Here is a 23,307-nt window from a genome sequence, read left to right as displayed (position 1 = left end):
ACTACATTCAAGCGCCAAAAAAAGTGCTTTTTAATGGCCAAAAAGTCCCTACCGAAACAATGGCTATCCATAAGGAAAAGCCATTAGGTGTGACAACAGGGCAGTTCCCTCGTCAACCATGGGATTAGCACTGTAAATGAGTAACCCAGCACGGGACGGCTCCGGCTCAGACGCCTGTCTCCAGGATCAGACGCTGGAACGCCGAACAGGCTGCATTGTATAGGCTGCATTGTGCTCTTATCGCCGACGTTCCCTGGCAGCCCCAACCCTAAACACCACCGCCGACACCCCAACAGGGCACTCCTCACACAGGGGGAGGCTGAGGCTCCCCAAAGCTCGCCGAGCTCGTCCCTTCCACCAACGCTGTTTGAAGTGCAGGAAAGTAAACAACGAAGGCAGCGAGTCGGGGAGAAGACGCGCTGCTCCTGCCAGGGCCACTGGAGCACAGAGCAAACAGGCGGTGTCAAGTGTCACAGCTGGCGCTGGCCTAGATTGCCAGAGCCACGAGGAAAACGAGGGCAAACGGAGTTTGTTCTCCTGGAACCCTCCAGCTCTCTCCAGGGCTCCACCGACATCCCCTCACACGCACGCTGCTCAGCGAGGCAGAAGGTCAGGAGATCACCTGCTACTTAAAGATCACGGCAGGGGAGCTCGCTTACTAGCATTTATATTATATTTATATTTATATTCATTATGGGTCGGCACCTGGTCCCCCTCCATCTCCGGGGCGGGGGCGCACTGCACATGCGCCGCATCCGGCGAGCCCGTGTCCTTTGAAAGGACGCCGCGCGCCGCCAGCCGGAAGTGCCCGGTCTTCTTTCCGGAAGTGGCTTCACCTGCCAGTACGCGGGTTGGTCCGGGGAGGATCGGCCCAGTGGTTTCCGCGCGGCGGCTGCTTTCCGGCGCCCTGCCCCGCCCCGCCCCGCGCTCGCCTGCCCTCCATGCCCTTCTCCGGGAGGCCCTTCCGCTTCCTTTCCCGTCCCGCGCCTTTCCTTCCCCCGCGCGAGTGAGCTCCATGGTGGAGCGAGGGCGCGCACCGGCAGGGGGCGCTCTGGCGGCGGGGCGACGCTCTGGGCCGCTGACTTCCGGGTGTCAGTGGCCAGAGGGATCGGGGCCCTCCATGGCGCGGCCGCGCCGGGCCCGGCGGGAGGGCGGCGGAGCGGCGCTGCCTCACTGAGCAGCCGCGGTCCCCCGACATGGAGCCCGAGACGCTGGAGGCGCGCATCAGTGAGTGCGGTCGCGACCGCCCCGCCGCTCCCTCTGGCGCGGCCGGCGGGGGAGCTGTGAGGGAGGGGGCACCGGGGGTCGCACGTAGCGGAGGGTGGAGGGCGCGGCTCCGGGCAGGTGCGGGGCCCGATGCGGGGGGTGAGTGTGGGCGCACCCGGGGGCTGCGGTGAGCCCAGGGCGGGCGGGCGGGCGCGCGGGGGTCAGCGGGGAGGAGGAGGCGAGAGTTTGTGCACAGGGCAGCCACGGGAAGGGGCGAGTGCACACCGGCGTGTTTCTCCTCCTTCACCATCCCCGGCCACTGCACCTGGTGGAGCTGGCAGGGAGGGAGTGGGATCGACGTTGCCCCTCGCCTGGGGAGGTTTTTCTTACCGTCCCTTCCTCCCGCCCGCAGACAAAGCAACAAACCCCCTGAACAAGGACCTGGACTGGGATGGTATCAATGCGTTCTGTGAGCAGCTCAATAAGGAGCTGGAGGGGTAAGTGCTTCGTCCTTTCCAGGTCACAGGCCTAGTTGTGATCCCTCACACAGTGAAATCCAGTGGGATTGTCCCAAGAGCTGAATAGGCACAAAGGCCCTCAAGGTAGGGGTAGGTGGGGGGGTCCTGGTCCACTAATGGAAGGTACCCCCCAGGTTTTGAGGTGTCTTGATGCCTTATCAGTGTCTTCAACTTGCGACATGCTTTTCACCCCTGGATTCCCAGACAGGAAGACAGGGACCAGGGTTTTCATCAATAACCGCCTAGCATTTTTTTTCCCCTCACTCCTTCCAGTCCTCCACTTGCCACCCGACTTCTTGCCCACAAGATCCAGTCTCCGCAAGAATGGGAAGCTATCCAGGCCCTCACGGTAAGGGCATCTGCAGGCTGGTAGAATTAGATGGAGGGGCAGGGCGTGGAGATGCTCCAGCTTTACTGGAGAAGCATGGGAAGCTTTGAATTCGCTCTAAGAAAGCTCTGGAGCACCTGGGCCCTTGGGTGGGAGAGGGAGCGAAGGTGGTTCCACAAGTCAGGAGAGGTTACTTGGAAAGGTCTTGTTCCTAAGATCGTATCCTGTTGATAGGAAGCTTTTTTGGTTTTTGTTATGGTGGTCTTGGCAGTGCTGAGTTAATGGATGGACTCCATGATCTTGATGATCTTTTCGAACCTAAATGATTCTATGATTCTTAATCGTGTTGTGGATCCACACTGTGAAACCCTGGTATGACTTCTCTAAGGGTATCCCTTTCCATAGGCTGTTGAGCCATCTCTGCAAAAACTGGCTCCAAAGAGGAAAATCTTCTTGTTTCTTTGTGAGAGGGTGCTTGACCACCCTGGGATGGGGGGAAGGGGATGTTCCTCCGCTGCTGTGACAGTAGCCATGGGCCCCACACCTGGTGAAGGAGAAGGAGGAGGGAGCTGTCTCCTGATCCTGCTGCTGTCCCCATGCTGGGACTCACCTGTCCCCTCTCCCCAGGTGCTGGAGTCTTGCATGAAGAGCTGTGGCAAACGCTTCCATGACGAGGTGGGCAAGTTCCGCTTCCTCAATGAGCTCATCAAGGTGGTGTCGCCCAAGGTGGGTCTCAAGGCATCGTGCTAGAGAGGACTCCTGGTGACAGGAGGGCTTTGGGAAAAAGTGGTGGCTGAGCAGAAAGGCCAGACACCCACTGGAATGTGGGGAAAACAGGACAGTTAGTATGAGATCTAGTCCTTGTTCCCTGCTGAGTTTCCTGGTTGGAAGGTGAGTTTTCACCCCTCTGTTCCAGGCTGATTGTTGATGTAGGAAGCTGAGGGCCAGCTAGACATGATGCAGCCAGCACTTGTGAGACAGCTGAGCTCACGTGTGGGCCTGGAGTCACCTTCTCTGCATCGCTGTTGGGCTCTGTGCTGCATGTGCTTGGGAACCTCCCCCAGCTCTGACATCTGACCGTGTCTCTCTGGGGTGTCCCAACCTGATTGAGACACTCAGGGAGGACAAGCCCAGGCCTGGTCAGTGGTGTTCTGGCGAGTCCATCTGAAAGACCAAGTCATTACCTGCTCCTCTGCTGATGCTGCTGTTCCTGCAGCAGAACAAGCTGTGTGTGCTCCCCAATTCAATCAAGACAGTGAACACCAGCAAGTGTAGGGTTAAGGGAACAAAGACTAAATATGACTAAGGAAAACATTTGTCTGCCAGTCACAGCTTGTGATCTGCAGTGATGAATAACCAGGAACAGTGACAGCAGCATCCTAAAGTCCTCTTGCTTGGCACCCTAGAGCATGTCCTCTGCCTTAAGCCACTAGACTCTGGTGGCACATGCACTATTTCTACTACCAGAACTCCCAGCAGACCCACGGGAGAAGGGTGAAGGATGATTGCATGGCAGGAGGAGAGCTGTAACATTTGGGTATCTCCCTACTGTGTACTGGTCATCTGGGGCTCACCTTGCTCTAAAGGATGCCAGGCACAGGGCCTTGCCTCGGAGACCATTACCCACAGTCCTTCCTCTCCCAGCCTTGCTGTCCCCTGTTCTCGAAGGCTCCCTTGCTGAGCAGCTTCTGTTGGCAGGACCCTTTTCTTCACGAGGAGGGGACAGAGACCTGCCTGAGCCTTCCCACCCGTCTCTGTGTCTTGCTAAGGGGCTGCTGCTACAGCATTCCTCACACCTCTTGTTTTCCTGTTGTGGAAACCAGGCACAGCATAGGATGTGTTGCAAGGCCCTCATGAGCTTCCCTACTTGCTTCCTCTTTCCTCCTCCTTGTGCCGTTGGAAATAGTCTCACTTCTCCTGGGGAGTGAGAGGAGAGGAGCAGGTCAAGCTTGCAACGGCTCAGATCAGCTTCAAGCCACCTCTTTTCTGTTCCTCTAGTATCTTGGCAGCCGGACACCAGAAAAAGTGAAGTCAAAGATCCTGGAGCTGATGTACAGCTGGACACTAGGACTGCCCCACGAGGTGAAGATCTCAGAAGCCTACCAGATGCTGAAGAAACAAGGTGAGAGGCAGTGGTCTGGAAGGGGAAGGTGGATGGATGGTTTGCCCTCCCTTGTTTTTTGTCTGGACAGAATCTGAAATGAGCTCTCTCTTCCCTGTGCCCAGACCCATGACATCCATCAGTCTGGCTCAGCACTAGGGTCAGGAGAATGACTGGGTGTCTTGGGGCTCCTAGCCGGGCAGAGGGAGTTGCTGGTGGTCTAAGTTGCTGGGTGGGAGGACATATCTGCTTGCTTCTGTGGGAGATGGGGCCCTGGAAAGGTCTGGAGCTGAAGGGCTATGAGTGCTTTGGTAGTAGATGCTGGAATTTTCTAAGAGAGGATAATTATGGGGAGTTCTTATGAAAACACAATCCAGGGTCTTGGGTAACAGGAGCAAACCCACACACCGTCAGTCCCAGCTGGGTTTGGTGGGCCACTAGGGAAAGAAGACCTGGGTGGCGGTGCCATGCCCAAATGGGTGAATTTTGCTGATCTCTGCTTTGGTGTCTACTGTAGGAATTGTGAAGTGTGACCCAAAACTGCCCGATGACGCTCCTTTTCCACCGCCACCTCCTCGGCCCAAGAACATCATCTTTGATGATGAAGAAAAATCCAAGGTGAGGGCTCTGTGCGAGGAGAGGGACAGCAGGCAATATCCTCCTGCTCCAGTACCTCCTGTCCCCCTAATGTGGAGATCCAGAAAGAGTTGAGGCCCCTGCTCCACATGCTCTCCTTCAGAAAATTGCAGCACAGAAATGCTGAGGGACTGCTCCAAAATCATGACAAAAGAAACAGACAGAGGTGGGGCATGTGGGTCCGTTTGACCTTTGACTTAGCTGAGCTACCTGGCCACAAGGTCTAAATCCCAGCCCCAGATGCTGCTGCTGTTATCTCTTCCCCACCCCAGCACTGCAATCTGCTTATTGCCTAACTACTTATACCCTCCTGGACCCATCCTTTGTTGTCTTTCCATCGGAATTGTGTCAGGCAAACTTCTGCATTATCAGTGCTGATACATTTAAACAAGTATTGAGCTCCTCTGGGTCTAGTTCTGCAGCCAGTTTGCTGCAGGTGACACCTTTTGCCTCCATGGGTCAGAGTCTGCAGATGAGGATTTATAGGTGGCCAGTGGGACTGTTCACTGACTGTGGAGACAGAGAGAAGGTGGGAGCTCTCCCTCTTCACCAATTGCACCTGCAAAGAGGCATGTTAAGAGGTCTGAGTCCATTACAATCCCATGGCAATTCTTGCACAAACCAGGCTTTCTCTGTCTCAGTGCTAGTGCTGCTGCACTCCAGACTCTCCATGGTGGGTAACAGGCAGGTAGGAGCAGGGTTTGAATGCAGGGAATCTTCAGGGAAGGACCTATCTCGCATAACCAGAACCATAATGGGAAAAGGAAGGGCAGTTTTATTTCTTCTCTCTCTGGTCTCTGATAGCTCCTGTGGCTGGGCTTTCTAAACAGCTGGCATTGTCCACTGCCTCTGCCAGATACAGGTTTGGGAAAGGGGAAACTACTGGCTCTAGTGTAGCAAGAGTGACTCTGGCTGCCGCCCCTCAGCTTGGGCTCAGAGGTACCTTCTCTTTTGCAGACACTGGCTCGGCTCTTGAAAAGTTCCCATCCTGAGGACCTCCGGGCTGCCAACAAGCTCATCAAGGAGATGGTTCAGGAGGTGTGGCTGGGAACAAGGGAAGCTGGGGGGACATGGTCTGGGTGGTGATGGTTGGCACTAAAGGAGCAGTGGCTCTGTGACCTCGTGCAACATACAGAGCTTCTGCCCAGAATTTTGCTGTAGCAACTGCTAAAGAGTCCATGTGTGGTTTCTGCCATCCCTTGGCTTCTTGGAGGAATGTGTCTGGGTGCATTCTGTGGCCCAAGCCCTGTTGCAGCACTAGATCTGCAGCAGTTCCTTCTGTTTGGCAAGTTATGGCCCAGAGATAACCTGGAGTTTTTCACTGGAGTGGGAGCTGTTTTGGGGGCAGTGTTGCTGTGCCTTAGACCAGGGAGCTGGTGGTTGACTGGCTTCCTCTCCAAGTTATAGCCAAGAGCAAGGACATCCTTCCCCATGTGCTTCCCCTGCAGGACCAGAAGCGCATGGAGAAGATCTCCAAGAGAGTGAATGCCATTGAGGAGGTGAACAACAATGTGAAGCTGCTGACAGAGATGGTGACAAACTACAGTAAAGGGGAGACAACTGAAAGCAATGAGGACCTAATGAAGGTGAGGGAAGGCCATCCCAGCATCCTCCCTGGGCATAGCAGAATTATCCCCCCATCCTCCTGCCTATTTTGTAGCCCCAGCTGAGCGTCCTACTGCTTACTTCAGCACCCCTTTCTTCTCTCCTCCAGGAGCTGTATCAGCGCTGTGAGCGCATGAGGCCCATGCTCTTCCGCCTTGCCAGTGACACAGAAGACAATGATGAAGCTCTGGGTAAACAAATCTGGCCTTTCTCATTCCTGCTGAGACTGCCGTGGAGGTGTCAGTGTACCCTGGTGCATTCTGCAGCAACAATGGCAAACACCCTCTCTGCAGTGGGTTGTTGCAGCTCCTTGGGCCTTGCTTTGACAGAATAGACAGAATCAGGGTATAAAAGTCACTCTCTTGACTGTTTTCAAATTTAGTTCCCACCTATTCCATTTCAGCGGAGATCCTGCAAGCCAATGACAATCTAACACACGTGATCAATCTCTACAAGCAGCTTGTACGGGGAGAAGAGATCAATGGGGAGACAGTGGCTGGTCCCCTTCGAGGTGAGGAGACTTGGGGAACTGGGGACAGGAACATCAAGCAGAGAGACCCTATTGCTGGTTTCCTGCAGTGTAAGAGGAGATTGAGAGCAGTGGAAAGGTGAAACCTGCAGCAGGTCAGAGTGGGGCTGGTGAGATGAGGAAACAGCATGTGAGGGTGACAGATGCATGAAGAGAGGGAACTGGAAGGGAGAGCAGGGCATTCTTCCTCTCCCAGGTGGAAGGGTGGGAACTGGCCTCAGCACACTGTATAAGGACTGGGTAAAGTTTTTGATTCTCAGCTTCTTCCTTTTTTTTTGCAGGCAGTGCCTCAGCGCTTCTGGATCTGTCTGGCCTGGAGCTTCCAGCAACATGCCCTTCCTACCCAGCCTTGCCCACCGTTTCAGGTGGCTCAGCAGTCCCCATGCCTGACCAGGCTGGCTCTGTCTCCTTGCTGGATGATGAACTCATGTCTTTAGGTGAGAAATCTAGAGCAAAAGCTCTTTATTCTCTCCTTGACTCTGGATATTCTGCATGGGTGGTTCTTGTGGCAGCAACATTCTCATAAGAAAGAGCTCTGGGAGAGGTGAATAATGAAAGACACAGACATGTCCCCCATTTAGCATGAGGGAAAGACCCTGCTATGATTCTGAACTTCAGTCCCAAGGTGTTTTCCTAGCTAGTCAGAGAGAGCCTGCAGGGATGCCCCCACTGATTTGCTCTGGGAAAACTGACCTAGCAGGTAAATCAAGCATGATGCAATGGCCATCCGCAGATGGGATCACAAGAGTGGATCACCCTCACCTCCTCATGTTTACTGCTTGGTGTTGAAGTCATGAGCTGACAACAGATGCATGGGACTTCCAGAACTGTTCACATGGAAATCTCGTGAGGAGCCAATCCTAGAAGGCTTTAGAGTCCTTCTTTGCCCAACAAGGTGTCTGTTTGCTAAGACAAGTGCTTTGAGTACAACAGCATGAAGTAGACAACATGGTCAGCCAGACTTGTCAGCCCAGTAGTAGTCACTTTTCTGCCAATTGCAGTGAGAACTAGACTGCAAATGAGGATCTCTGGGCAGAAAAACCTACTATCACCTTCCTGGCTCTCCCCCATGCAAGGATGGGGGCCAGAGATGGAGACCACGTTGGTGGTTCTGCCCTGCTTCGTCTCTCTTATTCAGGCCACGTTTGTTGCTCTTACCCACTTGATAGCTAAACTTCATGTTTGCTTTTACTCCTGGCAGGCCTGAATGACCCAGCGCCACATGCTGCCCAGGCCAGTGACACCAGTGGCTGGAACAGCTTCCAGGTAGTGTGCTGGGAGCCATGGCAGAGGGTGGGGAGGGTAGTAAAAGCAATAAATGAAGAAGTAGGGAAAGATCCCAGATCAGATGGTTGGTGCTGATATGCAACCCTGCTTTGGGGGCTCTCCTGTGCATTCTTTTTACAGTCATCAGATAACAATGAGCTTGGTATCACCCCCATCACAGCAACACTACCAGTCAAAGCAGATGCCGGTGCATCCTCCCCCAAACCTTCTCCTAGCAGCAGTGGCCTGGATGACCTGGACCTCCTGGGCAAGACTCTGCTGCAGCAGTCTTTGCCTCCAGAGTCCCAACAAGTGCGATGGTAAGCAGGGGCAGTGCAATCTCGCATCTCTCCCCATCTTTTCCATTTCTGGGGTGCTGGACACAGCACTTCAATGCCCCGTTCCACTCCTTGCTCTTTCCCTATAGGGAGAAGCAGCAGCCACCCCCTCGGCTCACCCTGAGGGACCTGCAGAACAGGAGCAGCTCTGGCACCACAGCCCACAATCCCAGCACTCCACCTGTGCTCCAGAGTGTTTCCCCTAACCCCACACTGCCCCTGACCTCAGAGCTGCCTGCCCCTGCTACACTTCCGAAAGCTGCCACCACACCAGTAGGAAGTACTGCAGTCCCACCACAGCCTCCTGCCACTGCGCTGCCTCAGGAGATCTCGCTGGCCAACATCACTGTGCCTCTGGAGTCAATCAAACCCAGTGAGCTGGGGAAAAAGAGGGGGGCAGGCATGGGGGGAACAAACGCTGCACACATGGAAGGGAAGAACGTGAAGAAACTTCTTGCTCATTGGATTTTGTGGAGGTTGAGGAGGAATGCTGTCTCTGTCACTTGCATGGAGTTTGGGTGATGGGGCCAATTCCCTCGTGGCTGACTGCTGCCTGTCCCTGCCTTTCCCACAGGCAGCATTCTCCCTGTGACAGTGTATGATCAACATGGCTTCCGTGTCCTCTTCCACTTTGCTAAGGATGCCCTGCCCGAGAGACCTGATGTGCTTGTGGTGGTGATTTCTATGCTCAGCACGGCCCCGCAGCCCATCCGCAACATTGTCTTTCAGTCTGCCGTCCCCAAGGTGAGGGAACTGCCAGGGCTGAGGTCCCCAGACTGGGCAAGAGCAGAAAAAGCAGGGTGGGTTGAGAGAGCTCTGTGGGCATGGGAGCAAGTTGTGTTGCCTTCAGATTAGCGGGAACCAGCACAATGTTTTTCTCTTTTGACTAAACAGTTGAAGCTCCCCAAGTACAGGAGCAGAGCTTCGGCTGCCAAGTCACTCAGGAGTGTGGGATGCTCTTCTCTCTCCCTAGGTAATGAAGGTGAAGCTGCAGCCTCCCTCAGGCACGGAGCTGCCAGCATTCAATCCCATTGTCCACCCCAGTGCCATCACCCAAGTCCTGCTGCTCGCTAACCCACAGAAGGTAACGGCATCATCCCTGGGGCACGAGCAAAGGCTGGTTTTGGTGCCTAGGCAAAACCTCCTTACCCTGTCCCCGTTCCCTCTCAGCATTGTCTGAGAGACATAAATGGTTTGTGCCTCATGCCTTTCTTCCCCTCCTTCTGATTGCTTATCCTTTCTCCTCCATCTCCAGGAAAAAGTGAGGCTACGGTACAAGCTGACCTTCACCATGGGAGAGCAAACCTACAATGAAATTGGGGATGTGGACCAGTTTCCCCCACCAGAGTCCTGGGGAAACCTCTAGAGCCACATGTTGCAGGCACTACACTGCAGATTCCTCGGGAAGCCAACCCTGCAGGGCTGGAGCAGCCTGAGGAGATGGGAGGGTGGGTGGGGGACTGCTGCTCACGCTCTATTCTCCAGGCAGTTGGGCAAGGGCCCGAGGGAGCGTGCCTCGAGGAGGAGAGCAGAGATGCCAGGAGATGTTCATTCCACAAGACTAGGAGCAGAGTGGAAAGCTTCGTGTGTGTGAACAGTTGCCTTCCCTGCTCTTCCGAAGATGACACTCCCTCCCCAGTCTGTCCAGCTTCTCTTCTAACCCTGCTTTCCTGCTCTAGGTGCAGTGGGGAACAAGGACAGGGAGCTTTAACAGCCTCAGCCCAGGGCAAGGGCTAGCAAAGGAATATTCTTTTCTGCTCCCTCTGCACTTCCCAGCTTTTCAGCTACTTCGTGCTCTATGGTGCTCCATCTTGTCCCCCTTCTCCCCTCCTTGGAGCTGGGCCCCAGTGTTTCCCTATCTGTTGGGATCACACTGGAGCTGGTATGGAACAAGGCTGGACAGAGGCTAGGTATCTCTCCAGCACCAGAGAGCAGGCAGCTGCCCTTGCTTTGGGGGGGCCAGGGAGAGTGATCATCACATCTCTCTGTCTTAGCTGCTTAGAGAGCTGCTCATGGGAGGTGAGCCCCAGGGTGGGACCCTGGGGGCTGGGAAGGGCTTGCTCTGTGCCTTCCCAGCCCCTTTCAGCTGGAGTTCTGAACCCCCACAGCGGGGTGGCCCGCACTCTTCCCACATTTTATCTATCATAACAACTTTAAGAACGGGGGCTGGAGAGGGGCACACTGTAGGGGGTGGTCTCCTTGCAGCCTCCTGACAGATGGGGTGAGGAAGCAGCACTTAGTCTTCCTCCACTTTGGCTGGACTGGAGAGCTTGGAGGCATGGGGAGCTTTCTCAGCTCTTCAGTGTCTTCTCTTGGTGGGGTAGGTGATGGGCTGGGAGCCAGGGAGAAATGGGAGCCCAGTCCATCACCACTAAGCTCTTCACAGGGGCGTACGGGGGGGGGTTCAGCTGTGCCTTGCTCACCTTTGCCCGCAGCTGAGGGCAGGCCTGGCTCCCTGTGGCGGGGAGGGGGCTCACTCCAGCCACCTGATCACTGTGACACAAGAGCGGGGATCTGCAGGCATGGAGGAGACTGCGGAATGGCACATCCCAAGCAATCCTGATTCCTCATGGGACTTGAGACCATGGGAGCTGCTTCCCATTTCTAAGCTGGTTTTGAGAGGGGCCTGAGCATAGAAAACAGAGGCAAGCTGTGCCCTGTGTTGGCTTGTCAGAGCCAGAAGGAGGCTTCTGTGAGGTGGGGACAAGTGGGGTGCCTTGCACTCTTGGCTCAGGGCAGCAAAGGTGATGTTTCTCAAAGCTGGGCACAGCAGGCAGTAGAAGACAAGGGGAAGCAAGGTCTTTGTGCTGGGATTCTGCTGTGTCTTACTTCCCTTTCTGGTCTGTTAAGGGTTTTGTATGGGTTTTTTCCTTGCAGATCTTGTTTGGTTCTTGAATAGACTTGTATATATTTTCAGTGCAGAATTCTGTAAATGGAAGAAAACAAACATTTAAAATTAGACGCCCGGCGCGAAGAATCAGCTGTATTTATGGGAAATAAAGAGTTCTTTCCTGATCCTGTCCCTCTGCCTTTTGACTCAAGGAATACATTCTCACACCGCACCTTCCCTAACCTCTGAGGAACGGTATTGCACCCTGCCCAGGGTCCTTTCCAGCTCAAATCCTGCCCCTGCAATCCTGCAGTTCATCCCACTGTCTCCCAGGGAGAGCCTTGCTGCAGTGATTTCCCCACTCCTGTGAGCAGGGAGCTGGAATGGTGGAATTCCCCCCGCAGTTCTCAATTCCTTTTCTGAGAACAATCACTTGTAGGCTGCAAACTGGATGCTGCCCACTTCCCACTGAGAGGCGGTGGGCAAGGGTCTGTGCCCCACAGCCTGTGGGAAGCAGGGGTTGACCTCGCTCCCATGCCCCACATGACTTTTTGCAGCTTTACCACTGATGGTAGCAACACTTCCTCCTCTTCCCCCAGGCTGTCTCTTGGAAGCAGTTCCATGGGGCAGCTTTACTGCAGGGGTGCAAAGAGGGGGATCTGCTCTGGCAAGCAGCAGCCTGAGGCTGGGAGTGGGTCTCCGACATTGCAGGGGAGGAAGGGCCTGGCCACCACCTGAGGCAACCAGGGAGGATCTGGGCAGGGCTTTGCTGCATCTTTGCAATAGGTGCTGGAAGTGGATCAGGGGATCAGATGTGCTCTGCCACAGGTTTAGAGCAGCCTGGTGTTTTGGGCAGGGAGAGTGGTGCTCCCTCACCCCGTACCTACTTGAAAACAGCTGCCAGCACCACTTTGCCATACACTCACTGGAGACTTGACCCTTACCAAGAAGCACAGCCCAGCAGCCCGCAAATTACTGCTCCTTAGGCTTTGGGGCACAAGTGGAGTGGCCCTTCTGCCTCTTTTTCCTTTTCTGCTTGCCTGTTCTGCCCACAAGCAAACCGCTTCTCATTTGGGCTTCGTTTGCTACTTCCTTTGCCAGCCATGTAACCCAGCCAACAGCAACCTCTCCTCTCTCTTAGAGTAGGAGGAGGAAAGTCCTAGGTGCGAGGTTTACATTTCATAGAGCCAGGGCCAAAGGTCATGGTGGTGTGAGGGGGATGCTTTTAGAAAAAGGAAAAAAAAAGTGTGAACCTTGTTGCAGCTCTGCAGAGAGCAGGCAACACCCGAGCCTGAGAACAGGGAGTTTGTGGTCCCTGTGCAACTGTGCAAGTGCTGCTGCTCTGCACTGGGCCCACCCACCCTGCTCGGAGGAGCTCTGCTGGCGGAGGGGGAGCGGGGAGGAAGGGGCCTCCCCAAAACACAAGGCAACTGCCGTTTGCCACAGCTTTGCAGTGGTTCCGGAAAGCCTCAGCTAAGGCAGGGAGGGAAAGCAGGGTGAGGGGTGCAGGAGGGGTTGCACAGGTGGCTTTGCTGCTTCTCCCGCTTTTGCAATGACAGGGGGGATATGTCACAGGGGAAGAGGATGGAGCCACCCATGAGCAGGGAGAGGTACCTGAGGAGTGTTGGCAGAGTGTGGGTGACCAGGTAGGGCAGGGAGTACAGCAGGCACCCAGTGAACCACACAGCCAGCTGGCACCGGCACGGGCTGCCCCGCGGCACAGCTGGTGGTGGGCAAGGCAAAGGGGGGAACCACCCCAGCTGAGGCAGAGAGCAAGAAAGAGAGCGTGGGCCCTTCGCTTGGGCTCGGCAGTGGCATGTGCTTGTCCTGCCTTGTTTTGTGTATGCTGTAATAATATTTCCCCTTTAAGGCTTGGCTGAAGTTATTTTTACTTGTGGGGTGGTGACAGGAACACAGAACGGAGCAGGAGCCCTGAACTGCTCTTACCTGATCTGCGGCAGAGGGGCGGACGGAGGAGGAAGGAAGCTCAGAAAAAGAGAAGGAGCAAGAGAGGGGAGTTCAAGGGAGGAGAAAAGAAAGCAGGCAGGGCATCCCCAGGGAGAGACTAGGGAGGGGACCAGCTGGGAAAACTGAAAAAGGGGGAACGAGGAAAGGAGGAAGAAGAGGAGTAAGGAGGGAAAGGTCCTCAGGAAAAAGCAAAGAGCAAAGCAGCTCCTGGGAGCCGAGGGGCTGCCAGCATCCAATACCAAGCATTACTGAGGGGTGCTGAGCAGGTACAGTCAAGCAGAGTGGCTCTTCTGGTCTCCTCTCAGCTCTCAAGATGATGAAAAGACAGTTTAATCGAATGCGGCAGCAGCTGTCCCATCCCAACATCGCCACCCGGTAAGGATTTCTGCACTACCTGTACCAGAGGGCTGAGAGGGAGAGGGACATGGGTTCTGGAGGGTTTGTGCCAGGACTGTACTGACTTCCTAGTGACAGTGGCCCGGGAAAAGGGGGAAATAACCCTGAGTTTAGAGCATCTTCAGCATAAGCTGAGAGGCTGTGACCTCCTGGCACCTGAGGGGCAGTGGGGAGGAAGGCTGCGCTGGTGTTGCTCAGCAGTGATCTGATCCCCAAGCTCAACTACCTCTCCCAGGGCCCACAGGTGCTGCATCCACCTGCAAACAGGGCTTTCCCAATCTTGGCTTCCCTAGGATGTGCAGCAATGGGGAGGGACCTTCCAGCCACATGCCCTTGGCTGTGTGGTGACCAGAAGGGTGTTAAGAGCTGGGGCTTTCCCTCCCCCCTGAGTCTGGGGTGTCTCATGGCTCTAGCCAGCCCAGCAGTATGGGCATCCTGAAATGCCCTTTGAGGAGAGGACTGGGGATCCTCAGAGGACCTATGGAGGACTTACACCTTAACACAAATCCGTCTGTCCCCATCCTACATCTCCTGCTTCCTTATTTTTCTCTTTGCCTTTTCAAAGCTTTCCCCTTGCAAAACCAAGAACTGAAATTACAGGGCTGGACCCTCCCTTCCCAGTCCCCCCACTCCCTCTTTCTTACTGCCACCTCCGCAGGTTCCCCAATGCTGGGTGGCTGAGCAGGACCAATAATGTCCTCTGGACCACAGAGGTCATTCAGCCAGCCCAGCAGACCGGCCACAGAGAAGCAGCTCCTATATCCGGTGGCCTCTTGACCTTCTTGCATTCCCCAGAGGGGAGCATAACCCCCTTTACCATCCCTCCTCCCTCAAGATTTCTCATCTCCATGTTAGACACACCTCCCTTTTGCTTAATGCGAGACAGGCAGCTCGTGGAGTCCAAGAGAGTTCTTTACCCTCTGCAGAGCCTCTCCTCCATGGGCCACGACCTCATGTGATCTTGCTTGCCTTCAACCAAATCACCCACATTTCCTGCAGCTCCACAGTCCCATATTGGCTTTGGCGGGCAGTGAAAAGAGAGAAACAAGAACTGGAGAAAAGCAGCAGCAGAGGGAAAGCAAACAGGGTTCCCAGGGCACAGCAATGACAGCAGGCTGTTGAAGCAAGTCTTCCTGTATGAGAGGCATCAGGGAGGTGTGGGGGTCACGGTGGCTGGTGGGTTTTGAATTTGCTTTTGAGCAGAATTTGATGCAAACCATAAGTTTCCTTTGTCAGATTCACTGCGAACACCTGCTGCAAAATCAAGCAAAAGCTGTTTTTGTGTAGGTGTTTCTGGAGGGGCTGGTGTTGGTCTCAGACCCCAGCTTGATCACAAGGATATCCTTGCTCTGGCACGAGTGGTCTCATAGCCAGTGGCTGCACTGGCCTGCAAAGATGTGTAGATTCACCTTCAGGGGAGAGGTGAGCAGTCAGGATCAACTCCTGTTGTGGCCCCCATCTCCAAAACCCAGGCCACATCTGGGCATTTTTGCTGAGGTGCTCTGAACTGGAAACTCTGTCTGATGGGGTTGTCCACCAGTCAGCAGGGTTGGCTGCCTTTGCCCTGCTTCTGCTGCTCTTGTCCCTGTGGGCTCGTTTTACCCATAGCATTGTGTCTGGTGGTCCAGGCTATGGCCAAAGTCTCCTGCTCCCAGGAGCCCAAAGAGAGGCAGGTAGGATGAATAAGGACCTGCCTTTCCAAGGAGGCTGGGTGGACGTCATCCCCATTTGCTGATGGTTCTTTCTCCTTCCTCTGCAGAGCTCAAGAAGCAACTGAGTTCTTGTCAGAAGATTTGCTGCAGGTAAGGCATGGGCTGGGCTGGCAGGCGTGTGTCTGCTTGTGTCTGGGTGTGGGAACCTGTCCCACTCCTGCCTGCCATTCACCCTGCCAGCACATCCAAGTCATGGGGTTGGGATCCGCCTGTGTGCCGCAGGGTGATCTCAGGACCATGGCATTAAGGGAATGGCAGGCTTCTGCCACTGGAAAGGGCTTCCCAGGCTGCCCACAGAGGGATGAATCCTGGCCAGGAATTGTGTTCCCTTTTCCCTGGACTGGGGATGCTTTGGGCTGTGGCAGGCAGGCCACCTGCACCCAGAGCTAGGTAGTGGGGAAATTGCCTTGAAGAGCCCATGGTTGATGAAAGGGCTTCCCCAGTCCCACCTTTCTGCCCCAGATTGAGCAGCGGATCGAGCCAGCCAAGCGAGCAGCTCACAGTGTGTCCAAGAGGCTCCAAGCCTGCCTGCAGGGGCAATGCGGCTCTGAGATGGACAAGAGAGTGGTGAGTAAAGTCCTCCCACTGCAGCCTGTGCTCACCCCAGCTCTGTCCCTCACCAGCAAATGGGATGCCAGGCCCCAGCTTTGCCAGATTTGTTGAAGAGTGGTCCAAAGCTGTGCCCTGCCTAGGTCCCATTGCCAGCAGTGTCAACCAGTAGCCTGGGGTGAGCAGCGCAGGGCAACACTTTCAACCATCACTAACTTGGGACACTCCTGAAAGAGAGACAGTGTCTTTGTATTGAATAACCCCCCAAAGCCCTGGTTGTCTATCTCCCTTCCCAAACCCCTGTGAACCTCTGGCACCCACTGATGCCCTGTGGTGAGCAGCACCACAGTGTGGCCAGGCACAGTTGGTGTCACCACTTCTCTCCCGAATCCTTGGCTCTGTGCAGAAGAAGCTACCCTTGATGGCTCTGTCCACGACGATGGCTGAGAGCTTCAAGGAACTGGACACAGAGTCCAGCCTCGGGTAAGTACTGGTGGGGAAAAAGTGCCAGGGTGACCCCCAAAGATGCCAGACTCTGGCAGTGACACTGTCTTGGGTCAGGGGCACCCATGGCTCAAACCCTGTCCCAAGAGCAAACGCTGGCATTGGAGTGGGAGAGGGGACAGCCAGCACCTTCAGCCTCCCACTGCAGAGTAGGGCCAGAGGCTGGCTCAAGGTCCCACATGGGTGCGGCTACATCAGGGTGTTGGGTCAGAGAGGGGCATGGCTCCAGCCCACAGTCATTTCACCTCTGTCCCCACACAGGAAAGCTCTGGAGATGGGCTGCTGTATACAGAGCTCGCTGGCAAAAATCCTGGCTGAGTTTGAGATTGCACTGGAGCACAACGTCCTGCAGCCACTCAACAAGCTCAGTGAGGTAGTCTTGGCTGCCCTTCTAACTCCCATCCCACCACACCTTCCTGTGTTCCCAAGCCTCTTCCATTCACTCTGGCCACTCTATCCCCCAGGAGGAACTTCCCATAATCCTGAAGCACAAGAAGACTCTCCAGAAGTTGATTTCTGACTGGAACACAATCAAGAGCCGGTATGGGGCCCTCTGCAGCTTGGGTGGCCAGGGCATATAGAGCACAGCCCCCTGACAGGTTGGGGGAGAGAGGAAGATGACTGCCCTGCAGAGTGAATTTCCAGTAGCTTTTTGGGAGCACCCAGCCAGACCCTCTCTGCAGGTGCATCCTTGCTCTGGGCTGAGATGGTTCCACGGCCCGAGAGAGAAGGGCAGTGGCACTGCCAAAGGCAGCAAAGTGCCCCAGTGCTGCTTGGTGCCACTGAGATTGCCCGATTCCAACTCTTGCCAGTGGCAGCCTGTGCCATGCCAGATTTCTCCAGGAGTCCCACCTAGACAGCTGTCCCACCCCATGTCCCTGGCACTGAAGCCATGAATGCACCTCTTCTCTCCCACCGCAAAGGCTGAACCAAGCTGCCAAGAGCTCCAGTAACAGCACTGGAGCTGGTGCTGGTCCAGGGGCATCTTCTGCTGCCAACAAACTGGAGATCTTGAAGGAAGAGGAGGAGGAGGTAAAGAGGAAGGTGGAACAATGCAAGGTGAGAATGTCACTGCTCTCCTCCATGGGGCAGCTCCAGGGCTGCAGACCTGATTCCCTCCACCAGTCTTGTCCGAGGTGACCCCATGGTGACATGGGTTGCAGCCAGCCAACGTGTCCTGCCCTCTGCAAGCAAACAGGCTCCTCAAGCAGAAACAGAGAGATGCCCCAGGCCCAGGGAATAAAAAGAGTAAAGGATTCAAAGCGTAAAGGATTCCACTTTAAAGGAGGCTCCAGGGGCTATAGTGGGGAGCTTCTTGGGCTGGGAACCAGCTGAGCTAGAATCTGCTCTGGGTGGCGGGAATGTTTCACATCAACTTACTCCTCTTCTGCCCTGTTTCTCTGAAATGCCCAGCACCTTGTCTGGTAGAAGTCATGAGCTCACTAGAGCTGAAGGTGCAGGGACCTCTTATCCCTGAGCCACTTGTGCCAGGACCTTGATCATAGGGCAGGTTGCTGCCACTACCCAAATGCAAGCAGTGGAGGCAAGGAGGAATCCCCACCACAGTCAGGGACCCTGTCTAGACAACTCACAGACGAAATGAAAGACTTCATGAAGGGGTCTCCTCTTCCTTGGGTGCCAGAGAGGGGATGGAAGATTGCTCTTCTCTGTGTCTCCCTTCCCAGGATGAGTACATGGCTGACCTCTACCACTTCTCCACCAAGGAGGACAGCTACGCCAGCTACTTCATCAAAGTAAGTCCTTTTTCACACTTCTCCTCAGTGTGTGAACATCTCCTGGGGTATGTCTGAGCCCAGCCTGGTCCCCATCCGCACCAAGTCCCCCACCCAGGACAAGGAACAGACTGAGGCATCAGCAAATGCCTATAGCTGGCCTTGCTCCAGGCACTGCAGGTTAATGCTGCCACTAGCACTAACTGCAGAGTGGCTTGTCCCAGTGACCCCCATCTCCAATTTACCCTCTATCCCTCACTACGGATATAGTCCCATGGACCCCGGGTGGGTTTCCTTTGCAGCTCCCTCTTTACCCTGCCTGCATGAGGGTACAATGTCCTGGTAATGGGTGTCTCTCTGAGAGGGGCTGGTGCCAAACTGAGTGCTGTCTGTCTATACCCTGTCTGGCAGCTGCTGGAAATCCAGGCCCAGTACCACCGGCAGTCACTGGAATCTCTGGATACAGCTCTGGCAGAGCTAAGGGAAAGCCACAGACAGTCAGGTACCTGCTGGCTCTCCACGCAGCCCAGGGAGGGCTGCAGCCGAGCCTGGGGGATATAAGTGTGGCCAGCAAGACTGGAAAAGGCCCATTTTCCCTCCCTAACATCTGCTGCTCTCTCCCATGTTTGGCTGGTGGGTTGGGACCGCAGCCTTAGGTGAGCTGGGGATGCTGCCTAACCTGTCTCTGCCTCTAGCCAGCTAACTTTGGATTGGAGTGAGATGTTGCCATGGCCAGATGCTGGATGGCCCCAGTGGCCACCATCCCTCTCGACATTCTCCTCCCTTTTCCAGAACCCTCCTTCAATGCAGACACGCCAGTGGCAGGGTACTATGGTGTGTCCCTAGAGACCCACCTCAAGAGCTTAGGCCGGGAGATCGCACTGCCCATTGAAGCCTGTGTCATGATGCTGCTAGCCTCCGGCATGAGGGAAGAGGTAGGGAGTGCTCCAGACCCCCTCACCACCTTTCCCCCGAAAAGGCACCCCTCTCAAACTCGAAGTGCATCCCTTCCCTCTTTGCCCCATCCTAGGGTCTCTTCCGGCTGGCAGCGGGCGCGTCAGTGCTGAGGAAGCTGAAGAGCAGCTTGGCCAGTGGCTCCAATGCCCTGGAGGAGTTTTACTCAGATCCCCACGCTGTGGCTGGTGGGTGCCAGTGAGGCAGGGTGGGGGGACATCACTGGGCAGTCCTTGCCATCCCCCACCTTCCATCAGCCCCCCTGCTCCCACTCCCCTCCCAGGCGCACTGAAATCCTACCTGCGGGAGCTGCCCCAGCCTTTGATGACCTTTGAGCTCTATGACGAATGGGTCAAAGCGGCCAGGTGAGTCCAGACGTTGGGGTGGAAATGCCTGGCTGGTCTCAAAAAGGCCCCAATCAACCCCCTCCATCCTTTCCAGCACTTGAAGCAGGGCTGCTCAGCCTCATTTGCCATGTCAGGGGTATAAAAACGCAGCTCCTCCATGGATGCCTACCTTAGCTGCTCAATAAAAGCAGGACATCTCCATCCCCAGGGCTATGGCCTACATGGGGTGGCCAGCACTGGCCTTCCTCCTTGCCCACCATGTCCCCCTCTGCCATAGGGAGCAGGCTGAGCTCTCCATTCCTCCTTCTTCTCTCTTGCAGCTTAAAGGACATTGACAGCCGTGTACAGAGCCTGCGAGACACCTGCAGCCGCCTGCCCCAAGAGAGCTACAACAATCTGAGGTGTTTTGCTGGAGCAGGGCTTCTTCAGCCCTGCAAGGTAGTGGCCATTTCTTCCCCAAATCCATGCCTACTATACCTTCACCCTCCTTTCACCCCGCAGGTATCTGATCAAGTTTTTAGCCAAGCTGGCTGAACACCAGGAGGTGAATAAAATGACCCCCAGCAACATCGCCATTGTGCTGGGCCCAAACCTGCTGTGGTCGCAGCAGAGCACAGGGTAAGGTCCAGCTTGGAGGGATGGGATGCAGTTTCCCAGCCCCAGCTCGGGTGCCTTGAACACAAATGCCATGGGAAAGGCCAATCCAGCAGCCTTCAGGCTGTTTTGAAGCACCTGCACCTCTTCCATTCTCAAGTCCTGTGTTTGTTCCCAAGTGGCATGTCCCTTGTGTCCTCTTAGCCACTCTGCAAAGCAGCAGAGGAAAGGTCTGAGACCTGAAGCACTTGTGACATGGATGGCTTTCAACACCATTCGCCTCCAACACCAAACCAGGGTTCTCAGGACAGGGAACAAGGCCCATCTCCCACCCTGCCATTCCCCTCGGCTGGGCTGGCTTCCCTTCAGGCTCTGGCCCCTCAGGAATGAACACCAAAAGCCATTTGGGATTAATGCCCCCCAAACCCCTTTTCTGATGCCTACGCCATTCCTGTCTCTCAGAGACCCCATGCAGTTGGACTTGGCCTCGGTCTCCTCCATCCAGGGTGTGGTGGAAGCCCTCATCCAGAACGTGGACACCCTCTTCCCCGGAGGTAGGGCTAAGGCACCACTTGGTGGGCCACAGCACATGGTGAAGGGGAGAGGAAGGGAAAGGGACATTTCTCCATCCCCAGAAGGAGGGATTTAGGGGCCTTCTCTGACTCCCTGCCATGGGGTCATTGCTCTGGGCCACAAGTTCTTACTCACAGGGTCTCCTCCCTTCTCTCCACCCAGAGGTAGATTTTAATGTCTCGGGATTGTTCACACTGCCTGCAAATAGTGGACTTAGCAAGGCTGCCCCAGTGGAGGAGCTGACCCCTGAGCTCCCTCCAGCCAGCGCTCCCACCCTTCCGGAGGGAGAGACGTAAGTCTGCTGGGAACTAGGGGCTCTGGCTGTCCCACCTCTCCCTATGTTCTCCTCCCATCTCACCATGGGATGGCCAGGGGCCATAGCCTCGCAGGTGGATGCCTGGCCTCGAGGCCAGGACCACCATGCCCAGCCAAAGCCTGACTTGCCTTGTTTTCTGCGCAGGACATCGAGGGACCCCGAGGCCAAGTCCCAGCTGGTATCCCCAGCACTGACCAAACCATCTCCTGAAGTTGCAGGGCCAGCAGCTCCAACAATGACTGACGATACCAGCCGCAAAGGTAAGGGTGCCCCAGATGGCACAGTGCTTGGGAAATGACACCTCTGAATGCCACCTCCTGTAGTTTAGCCTTCATCCTGCTGTTCCCTGCAAAAAAGGCCACTGAGAATGTCCCTGTCACCAAATGAGAGGTAAGGCCTCTGGCCAGGGTAGCATGGCCAAGATCCAGCTGAGATGGGACCATGGGATGTCCTCCAGTGTTGGGTTGAACATCCCCTGTAAGGAGGTGTAAAAACTCCTGGCCCTTTGTGAGGGGAAAAGGGAAAACCCCCCAAAAGCTGTTGTGCACTTGAGTCTCCAGTACGGGAGCTGGGCAACGGGCAGTTTGTCCATCTGTCTGCCTGCAGCCCCCCTGCCTGACCCATGGCTGGCACCACAGCCCCCTCTGCCCTGTGGAGACACACTAGAGGAGGGTACCCCAGCCCAGCCCAGCTTTCTTTTCAGGCAAGCGCCCGGCTCCAGCCCGACCCACGATGCTGCCACCTCCTGTGGCCCAGTCCCGGAGCACAGCTCCTGCCCCGGCAGCCAGCCCCAAAGCCCTGCCGCGACGGATGGCACCCAGCCGAGCCCCCTCTGTCCCGCCACCACTCCCGCCACAGCCAGCACCCCGTCACAGCCGAGATGTCCCGCTGTCCCCCAAGCCTTCCACTGGTGAGGCTGACACAAGGGCTGCCATGGACTGTGTCCCAGGAACCACAGATGAAGAGCAGCCTCTGCCTGCAGGAGAAAGCAGCCCCTTGGCCATATTGGCCCCAGGAGGACAGCCCACAGAGAACTGAGCAGGGTGTGGGGGAATCAGAGGCTGGGGAGACGGGGTCTGGCATCCCTCTGGGAACCCAGCAGGTGCTGTGGAAACACCAGGGTGGTGGCCTGAGGGACTCCTGCGCCTCCACCTTGCTCCCTCAGCTTACACCACCTGGCACGCTCCGCCTGCCTCCCCTTGCTCTCCTGCCTTCACCTTCCCCCACCACCACATCCCTGCCAGGGCCCGGCCACCAGTGAGGGCCCAGCTCCCTGCCCAGCTCCCCCACCGCAGGCCCAGGCACTGCCTGCAGCTTTCGGGCCAGCGTGGGCAGCTTGGCCTGGCAGGGTCATTTGTGGATGCTCAGCCATGACCCCAGCCCCATTTTGCCTTAAAATGCATTGCCCCAAGAACATACAGACAAATATATATAAATACAAATAGATATGTATATATATATGTATATCTGGAGCGCATGTCCTGTGAGGAGCAGCTGAGCGAGCTGGGGGTGTTTAGCCTGGAGGAGGCTCACGGTGGCCTTACCGCTCTCTACAACTGCCTGATAGGAGATTGTAAACAGGTGGGTGTTGGCCTCTTCTCCCAGGCAACCAGAGACAGGGGGAGAGGTCATTAGGAGGAATTTCTTCCCTGAAAGGGTGATCAGACATTGCAACGGGCTGCCCAGGGAGGTGGTGGAGTCACCGTCCCCAGAGGTGTTTAGGGAAAGACTCAATGCAGCACTCAGTGCCGTGGTCTAGTTGACGTGGTGGTGTTCGGTCATCGGTTGAACTCGACGATCTCGGATGTCTTTTCCAACTTAACTGATTCTGTGTTGGTTTGCCACTATTTGAGGAGCTGGTGTCAAATTCGCAGGCAGGTGTGAGCAGGGCGCACTTGGCCTCCTGAAGTGCTGGAGGCCGCAGCCCTCGCGGCCGCAGCGGGAAGAAGGTAAGGGGGACACGGCCGAGCCCCGGGCCGGGAGGGCGGGGGGGGTCGGCCGCTGCCCACACCCAGCAGAGACAAGCGGCCGGGCCCTAATGGCGATCGCCCCGCCGGCCAGCAGGGGGCACTGTGCCGCCGCGTGCCCCCGCGGGGGGCAGTGGCCGGGGAGGCGCCTCCAGCCAATGGGCAGCGCGCCCGTCCCCGGCCCCGCCTCCTCCGCGTATCGTCACTTTGGGCGCCGGCCCTCGGCCCCGCCCCGCGCTCTGGAGGCCGTCAGGGTCTCCCATTGGCGACGACGCGCGGGCGGTGGGCGGTGATTGGCGGCGCGGCGGGGCGGGGCGGGCGGGGCGCGGCTGTTGGC

The 23,307-nt window shown here is 56.1% G+C and overlaps 2 protein-coding genes across 4 annotated transcripts; both read left to right on the top strand.

The window, feature by feature from the left end:
• The first annotated feature begins 591 nt into the window (after window positions 1–591).
• Window positions 592–11,542, top strand: GGA1 (golgi associated, gamma adaptin ear containing, ARF binding protein 1). 3 transcript variants are annotated; one of them, XM_027680282.1, is made up of 17 exons: window positions 592–609; window positions 1,619–1,703; window positions 1,998–2,073; window positions 2,680–2,778; window positions 4,051–4,174; window positions 4,671–4,771; window positions 5,747–5,827; window positions 6,238–6,375; window positions 6,504–6,585; window positions 6,798–6,905; window positions 7,205–7,360; window positions 8,125–8,189; window positions 8,331–8,509; window positions 8,617–8,900; window positions 9,102–9,271; window positions 9,501–9,611; window positions 9,783–11,542. In XM_027680282.1, the coding sequence occupies exons 4-17, from the start codon at window positions 2,695–2,697 to the stop codon at window positions 9,891–9,893; spliced, it is 1,794 nt and encodes a 597-aa protein (XP_027536083.1). In that variant the 5' UTR covers window positions 592–609; window positions 1,619–1,703; window positions 1,998–2,073; window positions 2,680–2,694; the 3' UTR covers window positions 9,894–11,542. The 3 variants fall into 3 exon arrangements, with proteins under 3 accessions (XP_027536083.1, XP_027536082.1, XP_027536081.1); XM_027680281.1 differs by lacking the exon at window positions 592–609 and adding an exon at window positions 909–1,006; XM_027680280.1 differs by lacking the exon at window positions 592–609 and adding an exon at window positions 1,114–1,227.
• Window positions 11,543–12,924: 1,382 nt separating this feature from the next.
• Window positions 12,925–22,221, top strand: SH3BP1 (SH3 domain binding protein 1). Its single transcript, XM_027680283.1, has 18 exons — window positions 12,925–13,700; window positions 15,481–15,523; window positions 15,896–16,000; window positions 16,389–16,465; window positions 16,748–16,859; window positions 16,951–17,027; window positions 17,410–17,545; window positions 18,172–18,240; window positions 18,631–18,721; window positions 19,012–19,154; window positions 19,250–19,361; window positions 19,457–19,538; window positions 19,841–19,921; window positions 20,022–20,138; window positions 20,577–20,668; window positions 20,850–20,979; window positions 21,148–21,263; window positions 21,707–22,221. Exons 1-18 carry the CDS (start codon window positions 13,639–13,641, stop codon window positions 22,039–22,041), a joined length of 1,980 nt encoding a protein of 659 aa, XP_027536084.1. The 5' UTR covers window positions 12,925–13,638; the 3' UTR covers window positions 22,042–22,221.
• The last annotated feature ends 1,086 nt before the right edge of the window (window positions 22,222–23,307 follow it).

Source organism: Neopelma chrysocephalum, unplaced genomic scaffold, assembly GCF_003984885.1.
Source record: "Neopelma chrysocephalum unplaced genomic scaffold, ASM398488v2 Primary Assembly neopelma1_59, whole genome shotgun sequence".
Taxonomy (NCBI): domain Eukaryota; kingdom Metazoa; phylum Chordata; class Aves; order Passeriformes; family Pipridae; genus Neopelma; species Neopelma chrysocephalum.
Note: the sequence above shows the minus strand (reverse complement) of the source record. Positions and strands in the feature narration are given on the sequence as shown.

Excerpts from the sequence above, each read along its gene's own strand:
- GGA1 (XM_027680280.1), top strand. The coding sequence starts at position 1,197 with ATGGAGCCCGAGACGCTGGAGGCGCGCATCA. Across the intron at positions 6,376-6,503 it reads GCAATGAGGACCTAATGAAG|GAGCTGTATCAGCGCTGTGA; the intron begins GTGAGGGAAGGC and ends TCTCTCCTCCAG. Across the intron at positions 6,906-7,204 it reads AGTGGCTGGTCCCCTTCGAG|GCAGTGCCTCAGCGCTTCTG; the intron begins GTGAGGAGACTT and ends TTTTTTTTGCAG.
- SH3BP1 (XM_027680283.1), top strand. The coding sequence starts at position 13,639 with ATGATGAAAAGACAGTTTAATCGAATGCGGCAGCAGCTGTCCCATCCC. Across the intron at positions 16,001-16,388 it reads CTGAGATGGACAAGAGAGTG|AAGAAGCTACCCTTGATGGC; the intron begins GTGAGTAAAGTC and ends GGCTCTGTGCAG. Across the intron at positions 18,722-19,011 it reads GGAAAGCCACAGACAGTCAG|AACCCTCCTTCAATGCAGAC; the intron begins GTACCTGCTGGC and ends TCCCTTTTCCAG.